Here is a 24794-nt window from a genome sequence, read left to right as displayed (position 1 = left end):
AAGGTTATCAAGTATATGACAATCCTGTCTAGGAGTAACAGAATCTGGCTAAGATTACATGTCAATGACTATGCCTATACTAGACAATTAAACAGGGACAGAACATGGGCTCAAACATCATTCTGTAATTATCTCTACTGTTCTACTTTTCAAATATTGCAAGCTCTAATGGCAGAGAGCATCCTTTCCAACAACACTGAAGCACATTTTGAGGTTAGCACAGACCAGAATGTTCACAACAGATGTTTTGCACAAGACCAATGGGTTTTTCAAGGGGGAAGGCTATTTAGTTACGTGACACGAATTGTGCTGAGCCACTTATTCTCAGGACCACGGATCAAGGCCTAGTCCATTTTATTTAATAACACAGCTGTCAGCATGAAAACCTGCCCTGTTTAAAGAAGTATGGCCAACATCATTAATCCTTTACCTCGTGCTAACAAGCTCACTTACAGAAACACCAATCAAATGATAAAAAAGTGGGTTTCCTCAAACAGTTGTATTCTGTTTTGCAATCGTCCCTTGGCATCTGTTTAGAGTAATGCTGTTGTTATAAATGTTTATCTGTTAGAAAGCACTTGCATCTGAAGAATACTTCCTCTCAGTGTCGTTCCTCATCCATTCAGAGACCTTCAGGGTACTGACACTGAGGGCTAAATATTATTTCATACTAAATCTAGATGGGGGTGCACAGCCTTCCGCAGGCTGCACAGAAGAATCTCCATGCGAAAGGGTGAGGATGCACGTGCCAGCAGCCCTACTGACAGCCGAGAACACTCCGGACGCTGATGACAGATGACTCCTTAGTGGCTCCCCCATCCCACCCCACTGTGGGACAAAATCATGATGCCTATTCTGTGACAACCAGCAACACCAGTTTCACCAGTAGATGTAGATGACCAAGAGCAGTTTATGCACAACAGATTGAGGAGGGTGACCTTTGGGTCAAACCTTAGTATTATTCTAGATTGTCAATACATCATTCCCTAGGGAAAAAAAAGGAGTTACTCCAAAGTCTCACCTTGAAGTACTCAGCTTCACAGGTAGAATTTTCACTAATATGCGAGTCACACTCTTCATGCACGTTGGCAAATTCAATCCCGTCTGAGCAGTAGCGCTCCTCCAACTTGCTGCGGCAGCACTGCACCTGAGTCATGCTGAGGAGAGAATGGAAGCAGTGGGGGAAGAATACCATATTCAGTCCCAGAATATACAGTGCAGCAAGTACAAAGAGCATTTGCACTAGTCTCAAAGAAAGAGGAGAGCATTTTAGTTGCAATGTTGAAATATTCTTGGGTGTAGGCGGAATGTCTAGGTAACACATTTAAAAGAGTTAAACTGCCTGTCTGCCTTGCAAGGAAAAGATAGGCTGAAAATAAATAGGGGACTCAATGTTGTTAGTTCCACTGTTCATCGTATAATATTAGTTTTATCTTGGTTTCAGTTAATACATTGGCAACTGTATCTCCATTTCCTGGGTAGGAGGAGAAATAAGAAAGAAGGCTTGAAACTCCTCCGCTCTTGTCGTCACTGCCACTTGTGTGCCAAGTCCATCATTCAAGGAGATATCTCCCATGAGCAACTGTATTTTGCTGGGTAGTGTTGTGGGCAGAGCTTCCAATTTAAAGCTTCTCCACTTCTAGCTCCTGTAATAGACTTGGGGGAACAGGAAAAAAACTTAAAGAATAGGAAAAAATCTGATTACATATACAAGGATCTGAACAGATCCGTATGTTTTATAACAAACCTCTTTCATTGAGAATAAAGTTGCATGAGCTGCTAAGGGTGAAAGGAAATTATCCTGAAGGCAAACCACACTTATACACTCTATACAGCACAATAAGGACACCTGAAAGACATGCTCTGATATGTCAGAGATGCATTAAAAAACTACAGAAAAATCCTCTGAATTAATTTTTAAATCCACTGGCCAGGGAAACCTTATATCTCTTACAGACTAACAAAGTTGAACACATTCTCCTCCCTGCTAATGGTATTCACCTTATTGTTTTTCAATTCTGATTGCTTGAACTCAAGTGTAAAATAGGGTTACCTAAAAATACGTAAAATCATGTAAGGATATCAGAAAACCAATTCCTTTTAAATAAATTCTTAAAAACCCTTTCCCTAGGCTGCTGGAAATTTTGGATGTCTAGAGAAGGCAGATTAGTCACACCACAGGACTGCAAGCTTCTATTATGGTCATCAGAGAGCAGATTCCAGTGAACTAACCTTGCAAGAGCCTCCCTGTCCTGATAGTTATAGGGGGAACTTCCAACTCGCAGGCAGCATGAGGAACTCCCTACTCCTGGAACTGGGCCAGTCAGTCCAACCCACTAAAAGCAAGAATCATGTAGGAACTTCACTTGTGTGCGCTAGTAACATAAGGATGGCGGGCTCCACTCCTGAAGATTCCCGATTCTTATTCATTGGATCTTGTAACAATCTGACTGTGCAAATTTCACTTGGATAAAACCGCCAATGAGATTTCAATGCATAGGAAAAGTTCATGAACAAATCATTCAAAAATAAACTCTAAGGTCATAGCAAGAAGTTAAGCCCAGCATGGTAACTTTATTTGGCAGAGTATTTCAGGTTTTTGATATTTGATTCAGTTTCAGTTTGGAAGACCATGTAGCTTTTTTGTTGCTGAAATTCCCTCTGAAGCAGAATTTCCATTCCCTGCCCAGCTCTGGGGTGGTCTGCCTGTCAGGACTCTGGAAGCCTATAAAACTAAACTTCAAGTCCAAGAGTGTGGGAGCCAAGACTTTCCAGCTTCTTTAGCTCTTTAAGTCCTGTTGAGCAGCTAGATATGCTACCCACAAACAAACAAATAATAATAACAACAAAAAAGGTTACTCAGTAGATCTGTTTGATTTCCCGTGTGCTTTTTTTGTTTTTCCAAATACAAGTCAACTCTTTGAAATCCCTGAAAATTGGCAATTCCATCCAAAACAACAATAAAAAGTTCTTCAGATATTCCCCATCAGTTTTATTTATAAATCATGTGTGCCTCACTCTGACTGCAACCAGAAATCAAACATCACTTGAACTGAAATACTGGATTAAAAGACCATTTGTTCACTCTCAGAAAAACAACAACAAAATCAAACTCCATTGCCCAAATTCTGCAGTGCAGTTGGGTTAGTAGCAAAAATTCCTTGAGACTGTAAGCACCTAAGGGGGTGTAACAGCAATAGAAATCCTTGGAAGAGTCAGAGAAAAATGCTAGAAAAATCCACACTGGTCTTCCAGTTGGTCTTCCAACTGCAACTGAGTCTGCCCAGTCCTTGCCATCCCTTCTCCTTTGTCAGCTCATGTCATGATGGTCTTCTTACTGTACCATAAGCTCTTTAGCCCCTAAGACATCTGAGATGAAGATTACTCCTCCTGTCCCTAGCTTGCACATTAATATATTACATACCCTCCTTTCTACTTCAGAGCAGAGTAAAGGAACTATCTCTAATGGTCAATAGGACACTTAGATTTGTCTTTCCTTGTCTGTGTAAAACCGTTCAACTCTTCGTATGTAGCTCTCCTATTAGCTTCAGGTCTGTGGACATCTTACAATAATGGTCTCTAAAAAAGAGAAATTAAAGATGGACTTTTCTGTTATTCTTTTAATTATTCCTAATCATTAAAAAAGTCAAAGGTCACTTCTTTATGTGCAATACTCTGATTTTCAGCTTAAATGCTACAATATAGCTGAAATCTTACTATGATCAAAAATATTAAAAATGGAAACTTTGCAATTCTGGTTACAGAATTACATTATGTATTGTAATGTTATCATTACAATATGGTAGCATGACAGTCATTCAGTCAGTGTATTTCAAGGTAATATTTTTTTTCTGGTCTCTCTGAAAGGTGAATTATATTTGGCTCACTAGCACCTAGAAAACATTCAAACATTCAAAAAATACACATTCTTTGTTGCAGATTTTGATTTTGATCTAGAATTGAAGTTACTTCATAACTAAGCAGTTTGATTATCAATCAAGAGAGGATATTTTTTCATAGAATCATAGAATGCTTAAGGCTGGAAGGGACCTCTAGAGGTCATCTAGTCCAACCCCCCTGCACACGCAGGGTCACCTAGAGCACGTGGCACAGGACTGCATCCAAGCAGGTTTTGAAGATCTTCAGAGAAGGAGACTCCACAACATCTCTGGGCAGCCTGTTCCAGAGCTCTGTCACCCTCACCGTTAGGAAATTTTACCTTAAGTTCCTGTGGAACTTTTGGTGCTTCAGTTTGTGGCCATTTCCTCTAGTCCTGCTGATGGCCACCACTGAAAAGAGGCTGGCCCCGTCCTCCTCACTCCCTCCCTTGAGGTACTTATAGACACTGATTAGATCCCCTCTCAGCCTTCTCTTCTTCAGGCTGAACAGGCCCAGCTCCCTCAGCCTCTCCTCATAGGGCAGATGTTCCAAACCCCTGATCATCCTTGTAGCCCTTTACTGGACTCTCTCCAGTAGCTCCACATCCCTCTTGTACTGTGGAACCCAGAACTGGACACAATACTCCAGATGCGGCCTCACCAGGGCTGAGTAGAGGGGTAGGATCCCCTCACTCGACCTGCTGGAGACGCTCTTCTTAATGCACCCCAGGATCCCATTGGCCTTCTTAGCCATGAGGGCACACTGCTGCCTCATGGTCAACTTGTTATCCACCATGGTGCCCAGGTCCTTCATTGCAGAGCTGCTCTCCAGAAGGTCAGTCCCCAGCCTGTACCGGCGTCTGCAGCTATTCCTCCCCAGGTGCAAGACTTTGTACATGGCCTTGTTGAATTTCGTGAGGTTTCTCCCTGTCCAGTTTGTGCAGCCTGTCCAGGTCCCTCTGGATGGCAGCGCAGCCCTCTGGGGTATCAGCTACTCCTCCCAGTTTCGTATTGTCACCAAACTTGCTGAGGGAGCACTCTGTGCCTTCATCCTGGTCACTGATGAAGAAGTTGAACAAGACTACACCAAGGACTGACCCCTGGGGAACACCGCTAACTACAGGCCTCCAACTAGATTCTGCACCGCTGATCACCACCCTCTGGGCTCTGCCATCCAGGCACTTGTTAATCCACCTCAGTATCCGTTTATCTCACCCACACTTCCAGAGCTTGCCCAGGAGGATGCTGTGAGAGGCTGTGTCAAAAGCCTTGCTGATGCCCAGATAGATGACATCCACCGTTCTGCCCTCGTCTGGCTCCCCTCAGCCAGACATTTCATCATAGAAGGCTATCACGTTAGTCAAGCATACTTCCCCTTGGTTTCCCCTTGGCTCTGTCACAGTCCCAGTGAGGTCCATGAAGCAAGTCACGGAATAAAATCCATGCTGACTACTCCTGAGCACCCTCTTGTCCTCCGCATGTTTAGAGACAACAGCCAGCATGAGCTGTTCCATCACTTTTCCAGGGATGGAAGTGAGGCTGAGTGGCCTACAGTTGCCTGGGTCCTCCTTCTTGCCATTTTTGAAGACCAGTGTGACACTGGCCCTCCACACCTTCCCCATTCTCCAGGACCTTTCGACCATATTCTCACACATGCTGAAAATGGAAATTATTTTCTGCTATTCCAGCCTGCATCCTTATCAAAGAGCTGCCCCTTGTCTCTTCAGAGGACAAAGATCGTCTTTTCATTGCATGTTTGTACAGGACCTAGTCACATTTTCTGTAGCTCCTTCTCGAATGCACTCTTGCAAAACTACTAATCAATAATATTATTTCCAGTGTAATGCCAGAAAGATTTTGGACAGTGCTAAAGGTATGCAATTCCCATATGGAGCTATGCTATTGCTGGCCCAGGAATTAGGTTCACTTGCTAAAAGAAGTTGTTGGGCAGGGGAAAGTCTACATTTTGAAAGGAAAGTGATTGATTGGGCAGGTTGAGTTCCAAAAATAAATGGCAGCTGTTTGCAGCTTTTGGCCACATCAAAAGGAAATGGATGAATGGACAACAAGCTGGTGTCAAAGAAAGTCAAAGACAATGTGCATTAAAACTCTACGCTCCTATTTATCGGGTCATGAAGGGATGAAGAAAGGCCCCCATGATGATGTCACGACATGAACTCATTTGTGACAAAAAAACAACCATGATACGAGATTGTACATGTGGCTGAACGTTGATGCAGAAGCCTTGTTTCAACTTAAAGGTAACTGAGTAACAGTCGCCAGATAGTCCTTACAAATTCCCTGGAAGTTCAGACCGGGTGTCGGCTCAGCTGTGGTATGGAATAAGGAAGCACTGGCAGCCTGAACTGCACCACGTTCAGCGAGTGATGCTCATGTAGACAGCAAAAGAGAGGATACATACGGCAAGTCCTTCAAGAGTGGTAACGGACTTCTGAGGATGGATCATGAAGTTATGTTGAAACACAGAACCTTCCTTTGTAGGAAGCAAAGTAGGTATTAGAGTGTCTGTTTTGGGTGGAAGCCCTCCTTCATTCCTATAAACGTGATTTAAAAGCTGGAAAAAACCTTAATGAGTACTTCTGACTCAATAAAGCATCTTATTCTTTACCCATACAAAAGAAAGGGGGGTTAGAAACTCTCAAAGGATCTTCTTTAGAGGAAAGGATTAAATTGGAGATGGTTTTATGCTATCAATATTCTAAGCAAAGGATTCAAAAAACTAGGCAAATCCTTGCAAACTTGTTGGAAAAAGTACTTGCTTACGTCCAACCCTTTTTGTATTGCAGTGTCTTAGCAATCTAACTGCATGAAATCATTTTTACTTCACTAACTTCATCAAATCTGCTCACTCCACGACGTATTTTCCCGTGTATTCAACTGCCAACTTTGCAAATAAACAGGCAAAAAAGCTCCCTTTGGTATGAAGTAATACAGGATTATACACCCAACAAGCCACATTTTTTAAAGCATCCAAAGTCAGATGATTTATAGTTTGTCCAACACCACACTGCACTAAATACTCAAAAGATCCCAGCTGTGGTTCAGGCAACTAAATAAAAGCCAGATTTCATTCTGCCTTCTCCTCATACCCCTTCTCCCCACAGCTCATTGCACAGAAGTGGTTAAATAGGAAGGAAGCTCTTTTTAAAGTCTGTAACCAATAAAGCACCCTGAGCCATTTAAAAAAAAAATCCCATTTAAATATTCTCCCATATTTACATATCAGAAAACGTAATGAATCTGGGTTTAATTTTGTTCACATCTCTGTGCAGTAGGAAGACATTAACAAAATAAACGCAATTACTGCAGTTTACTTGAAAAGAGAACATTCTCCCTCACTTTACATTTTGACTCCAGTTACACCGGTAATTAGGAAGAAAATTTGACCCTTTTTATTTTTTTATTTTTGTTTTTTTCTGAAAAGGCATAAGAAAGTGATTCTGCGATATCTTTCATGGAAGTGCTGGCTTGTGATCACACCTGAAATAAAATGATATTGCCATTAAAGAAAGTAGTCAAAGGCGGCATTTTTTAGAGAGCAGCCAGGCCTCAGATAGAGCTATCTTTATTTATGCTATAATCATGAGTCCCTGCAGCTGAACTGAATTTCTCTCTTCTATTTTTGTCAGCAATGCACTTTCCTGTCTTATTGCCCAGACTGACACACTGAATTAATTTACATTTACATACCATTATTAATTTACCTTTACATAATTTAATTCATTAGACTGCAGTCTGCTGCCTACTCAAAATGTCTAGGATAGTTTTGTCCATGCATAAAATCTGGATGAAATTAGTAAGCTTTTTTTTTTTCCTGTTTTCCCATGAAGAATAAAAGTCTCTCTAAGATTGCAACCTTTGAAACAATAAATTACATTTATAGCAGATTCTCAACTCACATTAATCAAGTGATCATTAAATTATAAAGATCCTTGCTCCCAGATTGTTCAATAGACTCGGTTTCCTGTTTTTCCCATCTTAGTTTTGCCTATAACTCTTCTGACTCTTCAAATATTTCCTAAATTGGAATTTAAGTCCTATCTGTCAATTCTTCCGCATAAGAGACAGCCTTCAATGCCAATATAAATGCAAAAATCAGAAAACATGGACAGACTTGACTTCAAGACACATTCTTTCCATAACAAAGATCACTCCAACACTTCTACAATTACCAAACTAAAACCACTTTGCAATTCATTTGAAAAGATTCAGGAGAGCAAGGTAATGTGTTTTAAATGGAGAAATATAAAATGCTCAGTCCATCTCCTTTTCAAACTACCAACCACAAATTATTACCTCCACAAATTAAATGTAACAAGTGTATTTCACAGCACATATAATGTGAACTATCATTAACAGAAAGAACACAAATATCTCCAATAACGTAAGAGATTCGATATAACTATCCATAACGAAAATATTACTTTACAAACAACATTAACTTCACTAGTTCATTCCCTAGATTTCGCAATAGAAATCAATATCCTATCAATGTCAGTAGAATCAAGAAATCTATTTATTAACTAAAGATTACTTTTTTCCTACAGTTAAATGCATTTGACACAAGTCATATATTCTAAGTAACAAGGGGGCGCCTTGTCTTAAGGTTTGAGTTCCTTAAGTATCCACAGGAGACACAGTTTTAAAAGACTGTCAAGCATACATGCATACACTCACATGTATTTATATGCATCCTGTAGGTTATATATGTACAATACCTGCTTCAGTCCTTTAAAGGCTTCTACCAGGACTTTGTACCACTGCTGCGCTAGATTTGCAGTCTGTATATATTGAGGAAGCTTTTCTGAAGATAGGAGAAAGTAGATGCTTAGGTAACCTAGGTTTCTCCAAAGTTTGACATGAATTTGGAAAATTTAGATTTAAGAGCTAGGTGCCTCGTTTTATTATAAGATTCACACCTCGCATTCTCCATGGTTTTATATAAAAATATAAACTACGGTGTAACAGACAATGCATAATTACATACCTGCATTCTCTGGACTCGGACGTTAATGGTAGAGAAGCACATCTTCTGTTTTTATTTGCCCACTCAACACCCTTGTCACAGCACTCTTCCATTGAGAGGTCTGCAGAAAGAAAGAAACGAACTAAAAAAAAAAAAAAAGACAAATATATCTAATATGATCTTAAATGGTATTGCATCTGCCCATCATAAGAAGAATAAATTGAGGGGCGGCTAATTTTTCCCTCCCCAGTATGTGGAGAGAATTGCACATCCTTCCAAAAGGTAGGGCATGCACCAGCACCTTGCAACCAGCCCCAGCATTGGATATATATCTGGATCCTCATTCTTCCACATAAAGATGCAGGAAGAAGACCACACTACTCCAACACAACATAGCTCCGATACAGAAATGGATTATAAAAGGCTCTGTCAGATTGTTCTCTTTTTATCAAAGGTGGCAGGAGCAATAAGCAGCCTTGTAAAATCCTGAAGAATACAGGATAAAACAAATAACTGTCTGATACCAAAGAAAGATATTAAAATTGATTAGCTGGATAATAATCTCAGTTAAAAAGGTTCTGTAAATGAACTTGTAATGAGAGCTAATCCAGTTAATCTGCTTTAAGCTAAAGTACGTCTACAAATGTAAAAATGTTGTTTTGTGCAGAGAGGCAGGAGAAAAGATGTATTTTGATCACTTGACATTTTAAAGAACAGTTAATATTGATGACAAATGACACAGATCCTAAGAGTCAGAGGAAAAGCGCACTGACAATAATTATTTGTGCAGAGCATGATTTTTGCAAAAGTCTAATTCGAGAAAACTAAACACTGTTAATGAACTGACAAGCACTACATGTCTGCTTCATATTGCAAGTGCAAAAGTTCACCGCACAGCAGGTATATTAAAACTTGGAATAAAACAAGAGTCACATTTTCCTATTAATTACCTTACAGTCCAGACACTGAAGAGAACCTTGTATAACAAATATGGAGTCAGTGTGAAGAAAGCTGCTTACTGTGATGGGCAGCTTCCTAACATTTTCCCTACTTCATATGCTTTCTGACTATTGATTACTTTAAAGAATAATAAATAAGACCTTTTCATTTGTAAGTCTCAAAGCGGTGCAGAGCTGAAAGTAAATCTCATTTCCTTCTTATTGATGGAGAATCTAATATAGATGGATGAAATAACTCACCCAAAATGGCACAGCAAGCTGGTGGCAGACCAGGCAATATACACTGAGTCATTCCTAAGCCAGTTATTGATGCTGGACCACACAAAACTTCTCATGATCTTCTCTTCTCTTTTTTTTTTTTTTTTTTAATTTTGCACCAAGACATCTACAAGGTGTAAAATTCAATAAACAGCAGCATTGTATTCAAGACTTGTCATCTTCACAAATCGCTTCTGGCAGACTCTGGGAAGGACAAATGTCCCTCACATCTCCTGGATCTCCTCCAGATCTCTCTATACTGGTTTTGAAGTTGCTCCTGCTGCCTAGCCTACCTACGCCTTCTGTACACACACCTATCTCTGCACCTGATGTGATCAAAGTAAGTGGAATTATTATTCACCTTGCTTATGATCACACTAATTCTGTCTGAAACTGTTTGGGAGTAGGAGTACCTCACCTGGCAAATCTTCAAATGCAGGAATGTGGAAAGCAGCTAAAAGCAAGTACAGAAGTTACCCTTTCCACTAACTCAGTAGCTTTCAGAGAAAACACCCACACACAACCTATATTCCTGATGATTCCAGTCCACCAATTGAAAGCACGACATAAAAAAAAAAAAAATGAAGAGAGAGAGAGGTTTTAAGACGAATCAGCCAACTCATTCCCTTAAGGCAGTTATCCATGACACTGGGCCAGACATGTCCTCTGCACTCCAGAACTCTACAATCCCTCTGTAAGATTAAATCAAAACGCATGAAGTGTAAAGAAAGGCCAGGAGGATGTTCAGCAAAATCAAAGGCCTATTATGTAAGAAGAAGCTGTAAGAAATACAGCATTTTAAGTCTAGATAAGTGATGCTTGTGAAAGTATGTGGTTCTTGTTAACAAATAGTTCAGCAGTAAACAACAGTGCAAATCATAAGAGCAAATAAACTAAGCACTTTTAAATAAGAAACTCATTAAATTTATAAACGTATAATTACATTAAATGTTAATTTGTAACAGAGCTCTGTACTCTGTGACCTGGGATATCCTTCCAGCCTTACTCACATATCCAAAATAAGGGGCAAAATCCTGCTCTTTGAGGTCAAAGCAGCTATTTCTCTTGAACTCCTCAGTGCACCCTGAATTCATGCCAGTGTCTGAAAGCTGACTGTAGTTTATAATGCTACAGGGAGAATCAGCCTTGTAAATATCTGCCTGTGGTGAAAGCCCTGAATTTGATCTGCAGCGTCTGATGTCTTCTTTGGGAATAGAGTCCCCGTCTGATGCTCTCTGCCTGCCAGTATACCGCAAACAAATATTCGATGCATTGAATTTTATAAAACGTGTTGCAAATAGCCATGCTTTTAGTGTTGTTGCCTGCCATTAATCATCCTCCTGTTGAAAAATGATTCATATTTAATTTGAGCGTCGAGCTAGCCATAGTTTTTTTTGCAGAGCTTTTTACAACAGAGTCTGTAGCCAAGTTCCTCCCCAAAAGGACAATCCCTGGCTCTAGACATCGCTTCTTCCCTCCCAGTTCTGGCAACACACCTCTACTTCAACCAAATAACTCAAGAACTCAAAGCAGGCCAAGCAAAGCAGCCTCGGCTGCAGGAGCGCATCCAGGCGGCGAAGGATATGGGGGAGCCTGTGGAGGGCGAAGTGCAATCCAAGCTCATTTTTGTCATGACATCACAGTTTGTCTCCTCCAAGGAGCTTGCCAGAGACCTCTGGAGAGAGGAGAGAAGTGAAAAACAAGCAGTAAAATAAAGGACTCCACCCTCAAGGCCTTTCTTCTGAAGCATAACAAGGAAAGAGTGAAAAACATTTTCTCTAGCTCTGCTTTGCAGTTGGGCCATTTGTGGACACATGTCTATTCTTACAAAAGCCCAGAAAGTGCTTGTCTCTCGTTGCTGGGCTTGAATTCTGATCTCACTGGAATCAGCTTTGACGACGACTTCTTTTTTTTTTTTTTTTTTTTTTTTTTTTGGCATCAGAAGTTGTTAATGAGTGTTTAGAAACAGGAGAAACTTATCATCCCACAACTGCATTTTTCCAGTGTTGCACACTCCACTGAACATGTGCATATACATGTGGCTCCCAGTTGGAAGCCTCTGGGCAAGCAATTCATATGGAGGCCACTTGTGCCTCCTCATACTTCCTCCAGGGGACCAACAGCATGGGGCGGTCATGCTGCATCCTCAGTTCTCACAACTACAAGTTTGTGATGCTCGGCGTCTGAAAGGCAGGGGATGTGAAAAGCAGATGACGGAAACTCTTCTGATTACACCATCCCCAAGAATCTCCCTTCACTTTGCAGGAAGATGACTCTCTTTTCCCTCAGAATGTGACCATGTGGCTTTCACAGCAAATGACTGGTTCATGGCATTCCTTAGCCCCTGAGCGCCAAGGATGATCAAATAGCAATTACAGCGTTGCTCTTCTGAGCCTGGTGCCTCTTGAATTGCTACACTAAGTGCATAACGTTTCAGACAAGTCAGCCAGAGAAATGCCAGGAATCCAAGAGACAAGACATTTCTGGGAAAGACCAATGGCACTGTCTGAGTTCAACTAAAACATGCTCTTTTCATTTGGAGGAAGAAATCCTCCAGGAAGGTTATAACATACATAGATACACACTGTGTGGTCTATTTTGTAAGTTTGTGTGAAGAAATCACTTGGCTTTTTGACATCATGAGACAGAAAAAGATGAAGAGAAGTCTAAGACTTAACAAGATGGTAATGTGCTTACATTCCTTGCACTCAAATGTAATCATTTTCCAAGCTGACTAATTCAGAGGAAAATCCAAGACTTTTTTGAATAAAACTGAATGCTGCTCCGTTACTACCTTTTCCATATACAGCAGCATGTATAGCAGGGTAAAAGCACTCAGGTCTTGAAAACTACATGTCAGTATGGTAGTAGCTGGATAAGAGCTTCTCCTGCTATAAAGGTGGCATCCATAGCATACCAAGAGAGATTTCAGGAGGCTTGGGAACAGGACAGTAGAAACACACCTAGAACTCACATCTCCAATTTTATCAAAGTTGTCGTGATGACAATAGCTAACATTACATATTCACTATTTTAAATATACTATTAGATACTCAGTGATTAAAGGTCATACAAATTAAAATCCTGGGCACATGATGATAACTATGAACTATGCTTACACAGGCAAAACGTGTAGCAGCATACGGTTGTTTTTAAAAAGGTAGTTTACTAATCTTACCAGGACTCCCATATTGTGTGAGAGTTCAAAGCCAGAAATGTGGTTAAAATCTGTACAACCTTAGACTTGCATGATGTAATAATTGCTTATTCAGCTGCTACAGTGAATATTTTCTGAAAAAGAAAGATAAGCGTAAGAATGTTACCCAAAAGCATGATTCCTGGAATGAAAAACCATGAACTGTTTCTGGGAACTGTGCAAAAACAAGTAAAAATGACTGGGTAATTTTTATGGTACAAACATTCTAACTAGATCAGAAAATGGAAGATTTTTTAAGCAGCAGCCTACAGTAGTAACCATTCAGTAGAGCTGCTGATGATGGAAAAGCCTATGCACAGTCCAGGATTAGATAGCTGTTCATTGCTTAGTGCTGATCTGTCTACTAAACAGTTACAAATTGTTATCACTGATGATAGTATTGAAGCGAAAGCTATACCTGCACATAGGTAGACTTATCAAGCTAATGCTGCTGAAGTATTTCAGTTCTTCAACACACCAAGCAATGTGGTTACCATCATATTCAGCTACTCCCCAGCCCCTGTAACAGCTACGGTTGAGTATGACTTTGGAAGTGAGTCCAGGTCCAAGGGCCAAAGTTACACATCCCCACCAAGATGTTTTCCATCTTTGAAGTGCATTAGCTGATGAAGCTTATAAAATGTGGTGCAGGTCTTTGCCCTTCACTCCTCAGCTCTATGGAATGTGAGCAAACAGAACATGACTATCCCTTCTGCACATACGCAGACACAGGCAGCAGATGGACTCTGTGAAAGTTCAACGCTAGTCCAACATATTTCAGAAACAATATGTCATCCAGTAATTTTGGAACTCATATCAGACATATATATATATTTATATATTCAACTTTGCTTGCATATCTTTTTGAGGAAACCTTTCTTGTCCTGTCAGGAATAACATCTTACCGGTAGTGCTCACCAATCTAGTTGTCGATCACAGAAACACAAGTCTAAACCCAGAATTTGATACGAGAAATGGCAGGCTGGCCATCTGTGTTAACCATTCTCTTTGCGTTCCAACCTTCCTTTACATCTGTACTCTATTAACAAAAACACACCCTTTTAGCCAAGGCTGCGCTCTGCTTTTCGGTTTAGAGCTGACAAACTGTTCGGCCTGATCTACCACTGCCAGTGCTAGCTGCTCTAGAAATAATGTCACCTGGCTAATGCTAGGCATTCATCACTAGCTGTCCCTCTCCTGTATTCCTGTAGACTACTCTAGACTTACTCTCAAAGGGGGCCTATAACAATGGGGCTTCTTCCAACAGACATCATATTTGATCATTATGGAATGGCAGACAAACACTAACAGTTCAAGTACTGCTGAAAAAAGAGGATATTCTCCATAAACAGGCTTAAAAGCACTTGATCTTTACCTTCAAATGAATCCTCAGCTGAGTATGATTATTTCAGGATAGCTGAGACCACTGAGGAAATGCAGTCAGCATATTAAAGCAGCAGCACCCTAAAGGAAATGCTGGCCATGTCAGTGTATTTTTTGCTGGTTTCATAACAGCCACATTTTAATAACATTTTACTGGAAATTTTCTTAAATTTAAAGAGCACTCATTTATGGGGAATGTGGCTCTGGTAACACCAGCAGCGGCCATCACACTATTAGGGGGATTTTTCAGATACAGCCAAACCTCAATTTATGAAGTGTCTGAAGGCTATAAAAGAAAATCTTAAAATTGCCGATAGTGGTGGCTGGTGATGAGGTAGCTGCTGTGCCTGGAGATAAGGATAGGCTTAAGGGAGGCAATGCCATGCTGCGACATGCCTTATTTCCTCTGGCAGGACTTTATTATGGGATTTTATTTTGTCTGATATCTAATAAGGAAAGCTTACCAAAAAAAAAAAAAAAAAAAAAGGCAACTGGCTACTTAAAAAAGAAGACTCAACTTACTGTACAAAGACCATGAAGCATCCTATAGGATGTCAAAATACTGCAGGAAAAAGGGATGTAACTACCTTGTCCAACCCACTACTCCCAGGCAGTACTGATAACTTTTGCTCAGTTCTAGACATATTTTGCTTTAGTTATTCATAAAGATATCAGGAGAAATTGATTTCACCACACAATGTTCATTTTGTTCCTATTTTCAAAATATTCTTTCACAATTCAATAACTTTCCATGAATGTGAAAACTTCTACTTTATGCAGGCATCTTTTCCATAAACAAATTGATTTAACCCTTTTCTTTCTGGATAAATTTGGGGGTTTTTTTGTTTGGTTGGTTTTTTGTTTGTTCATTTGTTTTTTGGTTTTCTGCTAGCAGACTGGAATTAGTGAGACCTTAAGTCTGTTTTGAAGATTTCTAGATGACATGAAGAAATGGAGAGAAATTTAGCTAACACTAGAATCCTGTGAGTCCATTTCACTAAGATAATCAGGGTAGATAATGCCTGACCTAATGGTCACATCCTCATAAAAAATGATAAGCACATCTCTGATGGACATAGATGGCTGAAAGAACAGTCTCATCAAGGTCACCAGCGTGTGGTCCTACAAAGCCAGCAAATATTTGGAAGAACAAGAATAGCTTTTCCTGACAAGCTCAGGTTAAATTTGTCCTTCTCTTTGCTTCATACAAGAAGGGAGAAGAGATTTCCATCTCATTTAAAATAAAATTTACATCTTCTCTTAATTTCTCATTTTAAATCTTCAGAGAGCATATGCTTAACAGGTCTTATATACAAGTTGTTATAAATGATCTATTATTGGTCCTGTACAAAGGACATGATTCAAAATTTACTGTAGTAAATTAGTCTTTAAATAGACATTAAAGAGCTTTTCAACAAGTCTGAGTGTTTTGAATTACACATAGTTAGAATAGTACAAATAATTACAAATATATTTTTTTGAATTAAACATATTGAAGTAGGAAGATGTATATGCTGAAACATGCATATATTCGCTCATGTAAAATGGCTACAGGAGAGAGAGTTTCCTATTTGGGTCTCTGTATTGCCCTCTGAGCAGAAAATCTGTAGGAATAACTATGCACATACCACTTAAATGGCAGATATCTAATCTTCAGGTATGGCTACCGCTGAACAAAAGATGAAAGTGGACAATAATGAAAGGTTCTTATATACTGTTACTACCACATTTAAAGAGCAGACTGGAAACACTGTGTAGATGGGATAACATTTATAGCACAGTGGGTCAAGGTTCAAGCAACTAACGACCACGAGCTCACAGGCAATGAGTGGGAAGGCACCAGTAGGTTTCAAGTTTAGCTACATATATTTATGTAGAAGTGATTCGGGAAATGTTCCCTTTTGGAGACAGTGTTGCTAAAACTCTCTCTCTTACATGAGACTTTCCTCTTTAATGCATTATGCATACTGTAGCGGAAGTCCAACTCTTCTACCATTTTTGCTAAAATATTGACATTAGAGGTACTCACTACTCTGAGCTTAGAATTTAGTCAGTGATAAGAGCTTCAAAGCTGGAAGATGTTAGCATTTCAAACAGACGTATTGCTGCTAGCACGTTTCTATGGTACATTGTTCCAATGCTTAAGAAATCCAAGAGAATGTCCTAGAAAGATAAAATACACCAGACAAGGTATTTCTAAAATCACACGCTCATTTGCACACTGATACAACAGACAATGTTCTCTATTCCTCAACCCAAGATCTACATTTTTGACAGCATCAGGATCAAAGGGGAATTGTCTGGCCAGGAACATCTTACACGTTTTCATGGTAGCAGATGCAAAGAAATACATGGCTTGTGGGCACTACCATCAGACAGAAAATAATGCAAGACCTCTCTAAGTCCTATTTTCATTTGGTAAATACCAGGACTTAATTACAGATGTCACTCAGCAATTTTTGAACAAGAGTTTTAAATGAATGTGACCAACTGAAATGAATTTGAATGAGAAATCCTGAAAATATTTAAAGTCTTACTTTTAAGAATGTGATGCCAGGAAGGCTGATTAACTGTATTAACTGAAGATACACTGGCATATTCAGAAGAGCACTAGCACTGGAAATCCTTCTTTACAGTTGTTACATCCTGCTTATCAAAGAAGACTTTTAATGCAACTTTGTCTGAGTTATTCCAGTCTTGCCACCGCTGCAATATCTGATAAATGACCAGGTCACTCTCACAGCTTTTCTATTATGATCTTTATTCTTCCAGTCACCATGAAATATCCCAGCACATAACCCTTGTTGATACGACTTTGACTATTTCTCAACGTACACGAAATTACTGTGAATAACGTTCCTAAAATAATGCCACAAAATATTATGACCCATAACATTCTTTTCATTCTTCCAAGTCCCTTCACTTATCTGTACTAGCCCTTCCCGCTCTTGCCTTCATATTCTTCCATTTCAGATGACCTTCTTCCTTTTCAGACCATCTTCCACCCTGTTCCCTGTTGCTCCCAATGAAGGAGTGGCTGATGAAGTGGCTGACGACTTCTTGTGGACCATTTTTTCTGTTCTTTCTCAGGATTTCTCAGGTGTTTTCCTGTGTCTACATTTCATCTCAGAGAAGTGTTATCCACTTATCCAGTTTAATTATATGTGATGGCTTAACTACTTAAGTCTCAATTCCCAATCTACTTCTTTCCCATTAATCCACACACAAATACATGTTTCTGGCATTTCCTGCATGCTTTACAGTAACTTTAGCTTTTTCTGGCTAAAGTGAACTACTTACTTTTTTCTTTTTTAACTTCACTCATTTTCCTTATTGCCTGTCATTGTCCACCGTCACCAATAACTTTTTACTACCTATATTAATTAACTACAGCCTTTTTTTCTCTTCCATACTAGGTGATACTATCATCTACTATGGAACTAAATTAAATTCAACTAAAATTAAAATTCTTACCCATGCACTGTTTGTTTGTTTGTTTTGAATTTCATCCCTTTCTTTCCTGGCCTTCTCTATCTCATCTCCATCTAGTCTCTAAAACTTTTTAAATAATGAGAGTAATATTCTCTATTTCATTGATTTGATTTTTGCCATCTACTTCTTTAGATCTATCCACCACTCACTCTAAATCAAATTAAATTCTTTTATGGTCCCAGGTAACTCTATTTCTGTCAAGCCCCAGAAGGGAAAAGACCCATCTTCTATTGCAGAAAAATGCTACCGAGAGCATCATAGAAGAAGGTGATATTAACAGAACTATTTATTAAAAACAGATGCAAAGTTGATATGAACCATGTAGATTTGGGCTAAAGTACAACAATAAATAAATATTTTTTAAAAAAAATCCATCAACCTGCTGTGAGATTATGCAAGAAATCTGTCAGAGTAGTATAAATACACTGCAGTAACTTGATAACCTAGTTTATGGATTTTCATCTTGGATCTCACTAACATGTCTGCTTTCAATTACACAGCTGAAAAGCAGGAATTTAACATTTTGCTCTTCCTCTGATTAGAATAAAATGTCATATCTGAATATTAAGAGAAAAATCAACTGAAAACTAACTTGGAGAGAGCTGTGATATTTTAGAATTGGATTTTTGGGGTATTATGTAAGTTTTAGGGAGATTTAATCTATGACTGTAGACAAGAAAATGTATATTTAGCCCTTTACAAGGCTTGCCTCCACCCAAAAGCTTCTTACAAATTTACTACTGCAAAAGCACATGTAAAAATCATAATCTTAAAATAAAACTTCCACAAAGCCAGTGGAACATTTTTTTCATTACAAACTGTAAGCTCACTCTGAGTAGACAGGTTTCCAGATGTTTAGTGAGTTAAACTCTGTGTGTAGCACCAAGACATGCCAAAGACGCAGCCAAACGATGAACAGTGCATTCACCGACTGCACATAATGATGTAAGTGCATAAACCATCATCTTCAGCAGGGGGTGGTTTATATCAGAATAAAATCATTGTTAAAATAAAAATGAAGTAGCATTATAAAACCTCTTACTCTGGCAAGGAAGAATACACACACCTATCTCGACATACACTGGGCAGTCCCCCTGAAGCCAGCCCCTTCTCCCTTTTCAGAAGGCAGACTTAATTAATAGAGCCTGATGACTTGATGATGCATGAGTGTGGCAGATCAGTTAAGGAAGGGATAGCGACAAGCTTTTGCCCCTAAATGTGGCATAAATGTGTAAATATGGTTGGTGATTACATCATTGCATCACTTAGGAGATCTGGTCTTTGCCCCACACCACTCATTGTGCAAACACAGGAGCAAAGGCTCTGCCCCAAGGAGCCCGCTCTTAAACAGCAGTTCTCACAAAGGAATTACTTCATTTGCCTGCAAAGTGCAGAAGACAATGTGAAATGATATATAAGTAACAAAAAACTAAAATTACTGGTAATTACTAAAGCATATTTGCATCCCAGACAAATACCTCACCTGAGTAAGCCTATAATTGAAATTAGTGTCCTAAATAAGCTGCTTTTAGGTACTTGCCTGATTTCATCAAATTCACCATATCCAAAATTTTAAGCATGTAGAAATCTAAATTAATTTAGAGAGTAGGGATTTAAATTTAAATTTATGGACCCAATATATCTCTTACTGCTAAATTTGACAATAACTTATGCTAACAACAATAAAAAAAAATCTGATTTTATACAGCTAAACCTTTTTTTTGCCCTTAAAACGTAGTCCAGTAGTTATACACAAATGTTCATGGAACTTAAAAAGTTAAATTATTTAGTGTCATGGAATTTAAAAAGTGATATAATGGTAAATGCTTTAAATTATTATTATCACTCACTGCAAGACACCAAAACTGCATTTTCTTCTAATGTACCCTGATGCCTGAAAGAAACTAGAAGCTGTGGGCGATTTTGGCCCTAAATGTTGTGTTCCTGGCCTTCATCTTTATTTTGTCCCTGCTTCTTTAAAACAACTGATTAAAAAATCTTTATCAAATGCAAAATGTGCTGAAGGATATCTGCGATGTGCCCTGTAACATGAGAATTGAAGAGCTGAAATTTTGGGGCAATAGCAGATGATTTCGTTCTCTGGCTTTTGTCTGCCACTGCTGGGCCAAGGATTTTATGGAGAGCAGAGAGGGGGCCTTTGAGAATGTGCACAGAGGATGTAGTGTAATCAAGCCCCAGTTACAAATGGCCCCCTCGGACGCTTCTATAAGCCCCAAAGTCTCTTTGTTTTTAAAGCTTTTGTTAAAATTTATCATAGTTAATTGTAAACTGGTTATGATAAGTTCATTATCGCTGTAGGGATAGCAGTTTCTTCACAGTCCCTTATCAGCTAAAGTCTAACCATGTTACCCCACTGAAGTAAGCTGAATTAATCTGTATTTATACCCAGAGCAATAAGTACAGGAAGGGATGCCATGGCCTAGATCCAGCCACCGCAGGACCCCTCGGCACCCCCAAATGCTGCGGCTCCTCTTTGCTCAACCCTGTCCTTCGTCGCTTGTCTCCTGCCCCACCGCGACTCGCGTCGCCGCGGAGCTTCCTTGTGGGGCAGGTTCAGCCTCGGGCAGACCCGAGCCGAGCCCCACAACCCGCCGCTCCGAGCTCCCCCGCGCAGGGCCGGGCCGGGCCGGGCCGGGGCCGCGCTCACCTGCGCGGGAGCCCCGGGGCCGGCGGCGGCGGCGGGGCTCGCTCCGCCTTGCGGCTCCCCAGGGCGAGGCGGCGGGGGCGCTTCGAGACGGGCCGCGCACGTCGAGGGGCACGGCCGGGGCCGCGAGAGCCGGCGGAAAAGCGGACGCCCCGTTGCCCGATCGGGGCCGGGGACGAGGGTTGGGAACGAGGACTAGGGACAGGGGTCTGCGAAGCGGGAGAGGGGACTGCGAACAGGGACTGGAATTAGGGATGGGACCGCGGTAGGGACTGGAGTCGAGGCAGGGGCCGGGACCGACCCCAGCACCGCCACCGGGGGCCGCCGCCGTGGCTCGCCCGGGGCAGGCAGCGCGGGCCGCCCGTCTCCCGTGCCATCGGGGCTGCCCCTGCTCCCCGCATCCCCGGGCGGCTCCCGGGGCCCCGCAGCGCCCGTCGCGTCTGCCCGCACTCACCTTGTGCCGGGAGCGGCGGCGGCAGCAGCAGCAGGAGCAGGAGCAGCGGCCGGGCCGGGCCGAGCGTGTCCATGGGCCGCCCGCAGCTCCCCGAGGGCGGGAGCGCTCGCAGCGAGCGGGGCTCGGCTCTGCAGCAGCCTCCGCTGCTCCCCCTCGGCGCTCGCTGATATTATCCCAGCTGCCTGAGGCCGGTTGGAAGAGAGCTCGCAGGAACCCCCACCCCGCTACACGCACTCACACACTCACTCGCTCAGGGGGCTTTTCAGAGGTTTAACTCACTGCCCCCCCGGTTGACCCCGCTGTTGCCGGCACCCCGGCTCCCGCCTCCCCGCACACACAGGCTCCCAAAGCGACTCCCTCGAGCTCGGAAAACTTCGCAGCTCCGCAGGGGCCGGATTCAGTGAAGGAGAAGCGGAGCAAACGCGCTCGCGCTCGGTGCCAAGGAGGAGGCAGCCACAAACAAAGGGAAAGCGGAGCGGAAAACAAAAGAAACCACCTAGCAGGGAAGGGAAGGTTTCACCTCCGGAGGGGAGGTTTTGAACCCCCCGCTACACACCCCCTTCTTGATCTTTCCGCAGATTTTGCGCCAATCACAACTTTTGCCAAAAAAAAAAAGTTTTAAAAAGGAAGGATATTTTGGAAGCTTCCCGTGAAATTCACTGCAAGAAAATTTCCCTTCTTTCCCTTAAAAAGATCAGGATGAAAACTGTTCTACCCACCCCCCTAACCCCACTTCTTTTTTCTTTCTTTCTTTCTTTAACATCCTTATCTTACTTACACAGGACTCCAAACACAGATAGCGCTCGCAGGAAGAGCTAGACTTGAAAGCCCCCAGTTGGCTCTGTTGCTGCCAAGATCTCGTAGATAGCCTGGAGGATAAGGCTTGAAGGGGGAAACAAATGGGGAGGGATCGGCCCCTCTACACTTTGTCCTCCGTTTTCCTTGGATAAACAGCTGAGAGTTAGTTTGTGTTCACTGGGAGCTTGTGCCATGGGGGCTCGGACTGTGCTAACCATCTTGTAAACACTCAACAACTTAACTTGAGGATCCCTCTCCCAAAAATATTCAACTGGTCAAAGTATTTAAGGCTCTAGGAGTCAAAAGTGTGGTTGTTTGGTAGCTTGATCTCTTCCTGTCTTCACACAAGAACTGAAAATTACACTGAGGGTCCATCTAGCCCCATATCCTGTCTTCAGCTCTGAGCATAAGCAGTCTGCAAAGGAACAGAAAGAACAAGGAAAACATATATACGTGTATATATACATATATACATATATAATAGTTCTCCCAGCCTCTGGCTCCTCTCAGTTTGGACCATTTCCTGGGGAGATGTGGTTTCTGCGTATCAGGTAGCCTGCTGGGAATTTCTATTTCTGGGATTTATCCACCCTCCCCATGAGATCTTGTAAACCTTTACTCTCCATGATATGGCAGCAGGTTTCCTCGCTCTGTTGGGACTGTGTGAAAGGGCCATTTCCTTTGTTCCCTTTGAACTTGTCTCCCTCTGCTCATGCAGGAACCATCTGAACCCTCCTGTTGGAGGAGACACTAAAGAACCCACCCCTATCTGCACCCTTAATACCCTATCATGGTCTACCAGAGCCATCCTTCTTCCACTGCTCTTTCCTTCTCAAAGACAAAGCCCAACAAAGGCAACAAGCAAAGATCACACCTTGTCTACAGTTTCTACCAGATTAACTGAACTGGGACCATCCCCATCACAGAAACCATGCTTTCACATCAATTGCAGCTTAATTCCCTTTACTTTAAACCCCCTCCTAAGTGATTAAGGGTGAAGAGAAAGAAGTGCACCAGCTGGACTACATCAGTCTGAAGTCACAGGTAATACCTTGTTCACAGAAGAAGTTACCCTGATGAGCACCAGGTGTGGACATCCTTATTCCAGAGGAAGAATGCCTTGTCACCGGTTACACAAGCTGGTTACCAGAAATGAGGAAAATCCTAGCAACTGTTTAAGAAATATTTCTTGCAACCATCAGAGCTATGGTCATCTGGAGATCAGATAGTAGGTTTTTTTTTCCTTTTTATTTTTTGCATAGTATTAATATGCATTTCCAGTGTAAACTGGCACTCTCACCTAAAATCAGATTTCAGTGGCCTTGAGTACATGTGATTCCAATTACTGACCCTGAGCTTTGTAGTGAGCTAAGCCATGCACTTAGGGCTCAATTCAAAGCTCAGAGAAGTCAATAGAAAGCAAGGCCTTACAAGGGGAAACATTTTGCATAATCACATTTTTTCTTACATCTGTTTGCAAAGGCCCTGTAATCCTTTGTGTAGTTTTTAAAACAAACAAATTCTTTAATGAGGGTTTTATTTTTACTTCAGAAGAATAAAAATCATTTGCAGAAGCTCAGATTAATGGGTAATGACAGCGTAACAAATCATTGCACAAGTCCTTTCCAAGGGTCCTGTTCAGAGCAGATACATGCAATTCTGACAAAGAATTTAGATTTACTCTAACAAATTCATTGCCATCTATGGCAGCAGGTACACATTTGTCATTTGACGACTCTGTTTCATGAGAAAAGGAATTCTTGAGATGGCCTGAAAAAGTCTATATCAGGACGTTAACCTCTGCTTAGAGACCAAAGTGGCCCCATAGACCAGCTGTTATGCCTCCCAGCTTCTCTGTTTTAATGCAATTCCCAAATCCTGCTGTCTTTTTTTCATTTGTTCTTTCTTTTTTTTTTTTTCTGCCACCCATCTGGCTCAGACATTGAGCAAAACAGAGGGAAATGAAATTGCTCTAACTTTCCTCTTTTCAGGTAGTGACATTGCAAGGATGAAAACACACTCACCCAGAAATGAAGTCTGCCCACAGCTACATTGACCCCTAAGGAAAAAAAAAAAAAAAAGGGAAATAAAAAAACAGCTGTATAGCTGTATTGGCTGTTGTTAAAGAAATGTGTCACACTTAGGATGCATAGAAAGAACTCTTTCTTTCTCTTCTTAATGAGCAGAATGCCCCAATCACTGCTAGGAGCACACAAGAAAGCCCATACGGATCTTCCATCTCCTACTGTAAAAAAAAAGACCACAGCACAGAAATCTGTAGCTTTTGGAGTACAGATGGTTTGACGTTTCTATTTTTTGTTAATGAAGAATTATAGTTAAAACTTTATTATTCCAAAAGGCAAGAGGCAACAATAATGTCACATAATCATTTTAATATTGGAAATTTGTGACATTTTGAATATTTAGCATTAGAAGTAGATTTTTAAGGCTCATGGGCACCTTTCTGATTATATAGCCTGACCTTTTGAGTAATATAGGCAGTAGCTTTCTCTTGTGTTTGAACTAAATAAGGCCTTTTATCCCCCAAAATTCATGCTTAACTTCAGTGTTTTCAGAGATGAAGAGTGCAACACAATCCTTAGTCATTACTTTGAATGGCAGATAGCATGACAGATGACAGCATGCTCCTTATTTTGAGGCTAAATCAATCTACTCGAGCTTTTTACAGATCTCCAGGCTTATGTTACTGTCACTGTGTGCTCA

The 24794-nt window shown here is 41.0% G+C and overlaps 1 protein-coding gene across 1 annotated transcript in view; it reads right to left on the bottom strand.

Moving 5' to 3' along the window:
* Window positions 1-21345, bottom strand: part of FBLN1 (fibulin 1) — a 68496-nt gene extending 47151 nt beyond the window's left edge. The window contains exons 1-3 of the mRNA XM_088537357.1: window positions 21273-21345; window positions 8887-8986; window positions 1022-1157 (exon numbers count right to left, since the gene is read on the bottom strand). Coding sequence (XP_088393483.1) covers window positions 1022-1157; window positions 8887-8986; window positions 21273-21345 — 309 coding nt within the window. The remainder of the gene's footprint in view (window positions 1-1021; window positions 1158-8886; window positions 8987-21272) is intronic.
* Between the last annotated feature and the right edge of the window lie 3449 nt (window positions 21346-24794).

This window comes from Tinamus guttatus, unplaced genomic scaffold (assembly GCF_059628265.1).
Source record: "Tinamus guttatus ecotype Peru unplaced genomic scaffold, ASM5962826v1 Tinamus_guttatus_pri_ptg000749l, whole genome shotgun sequence".
In the NCBI taxonomy this organism is placed as follows: domain Eukaryota; kingdom Metazoa; phylum Chordata; class Aves; order Tinamiformes; family Tinamidae; genus Tinamus; species Tinamus guttatus.
Note: the sequence above shows the minus strand (reverse complement) of the source record. Positions and strands in the feature narration are given on the sequence as shown.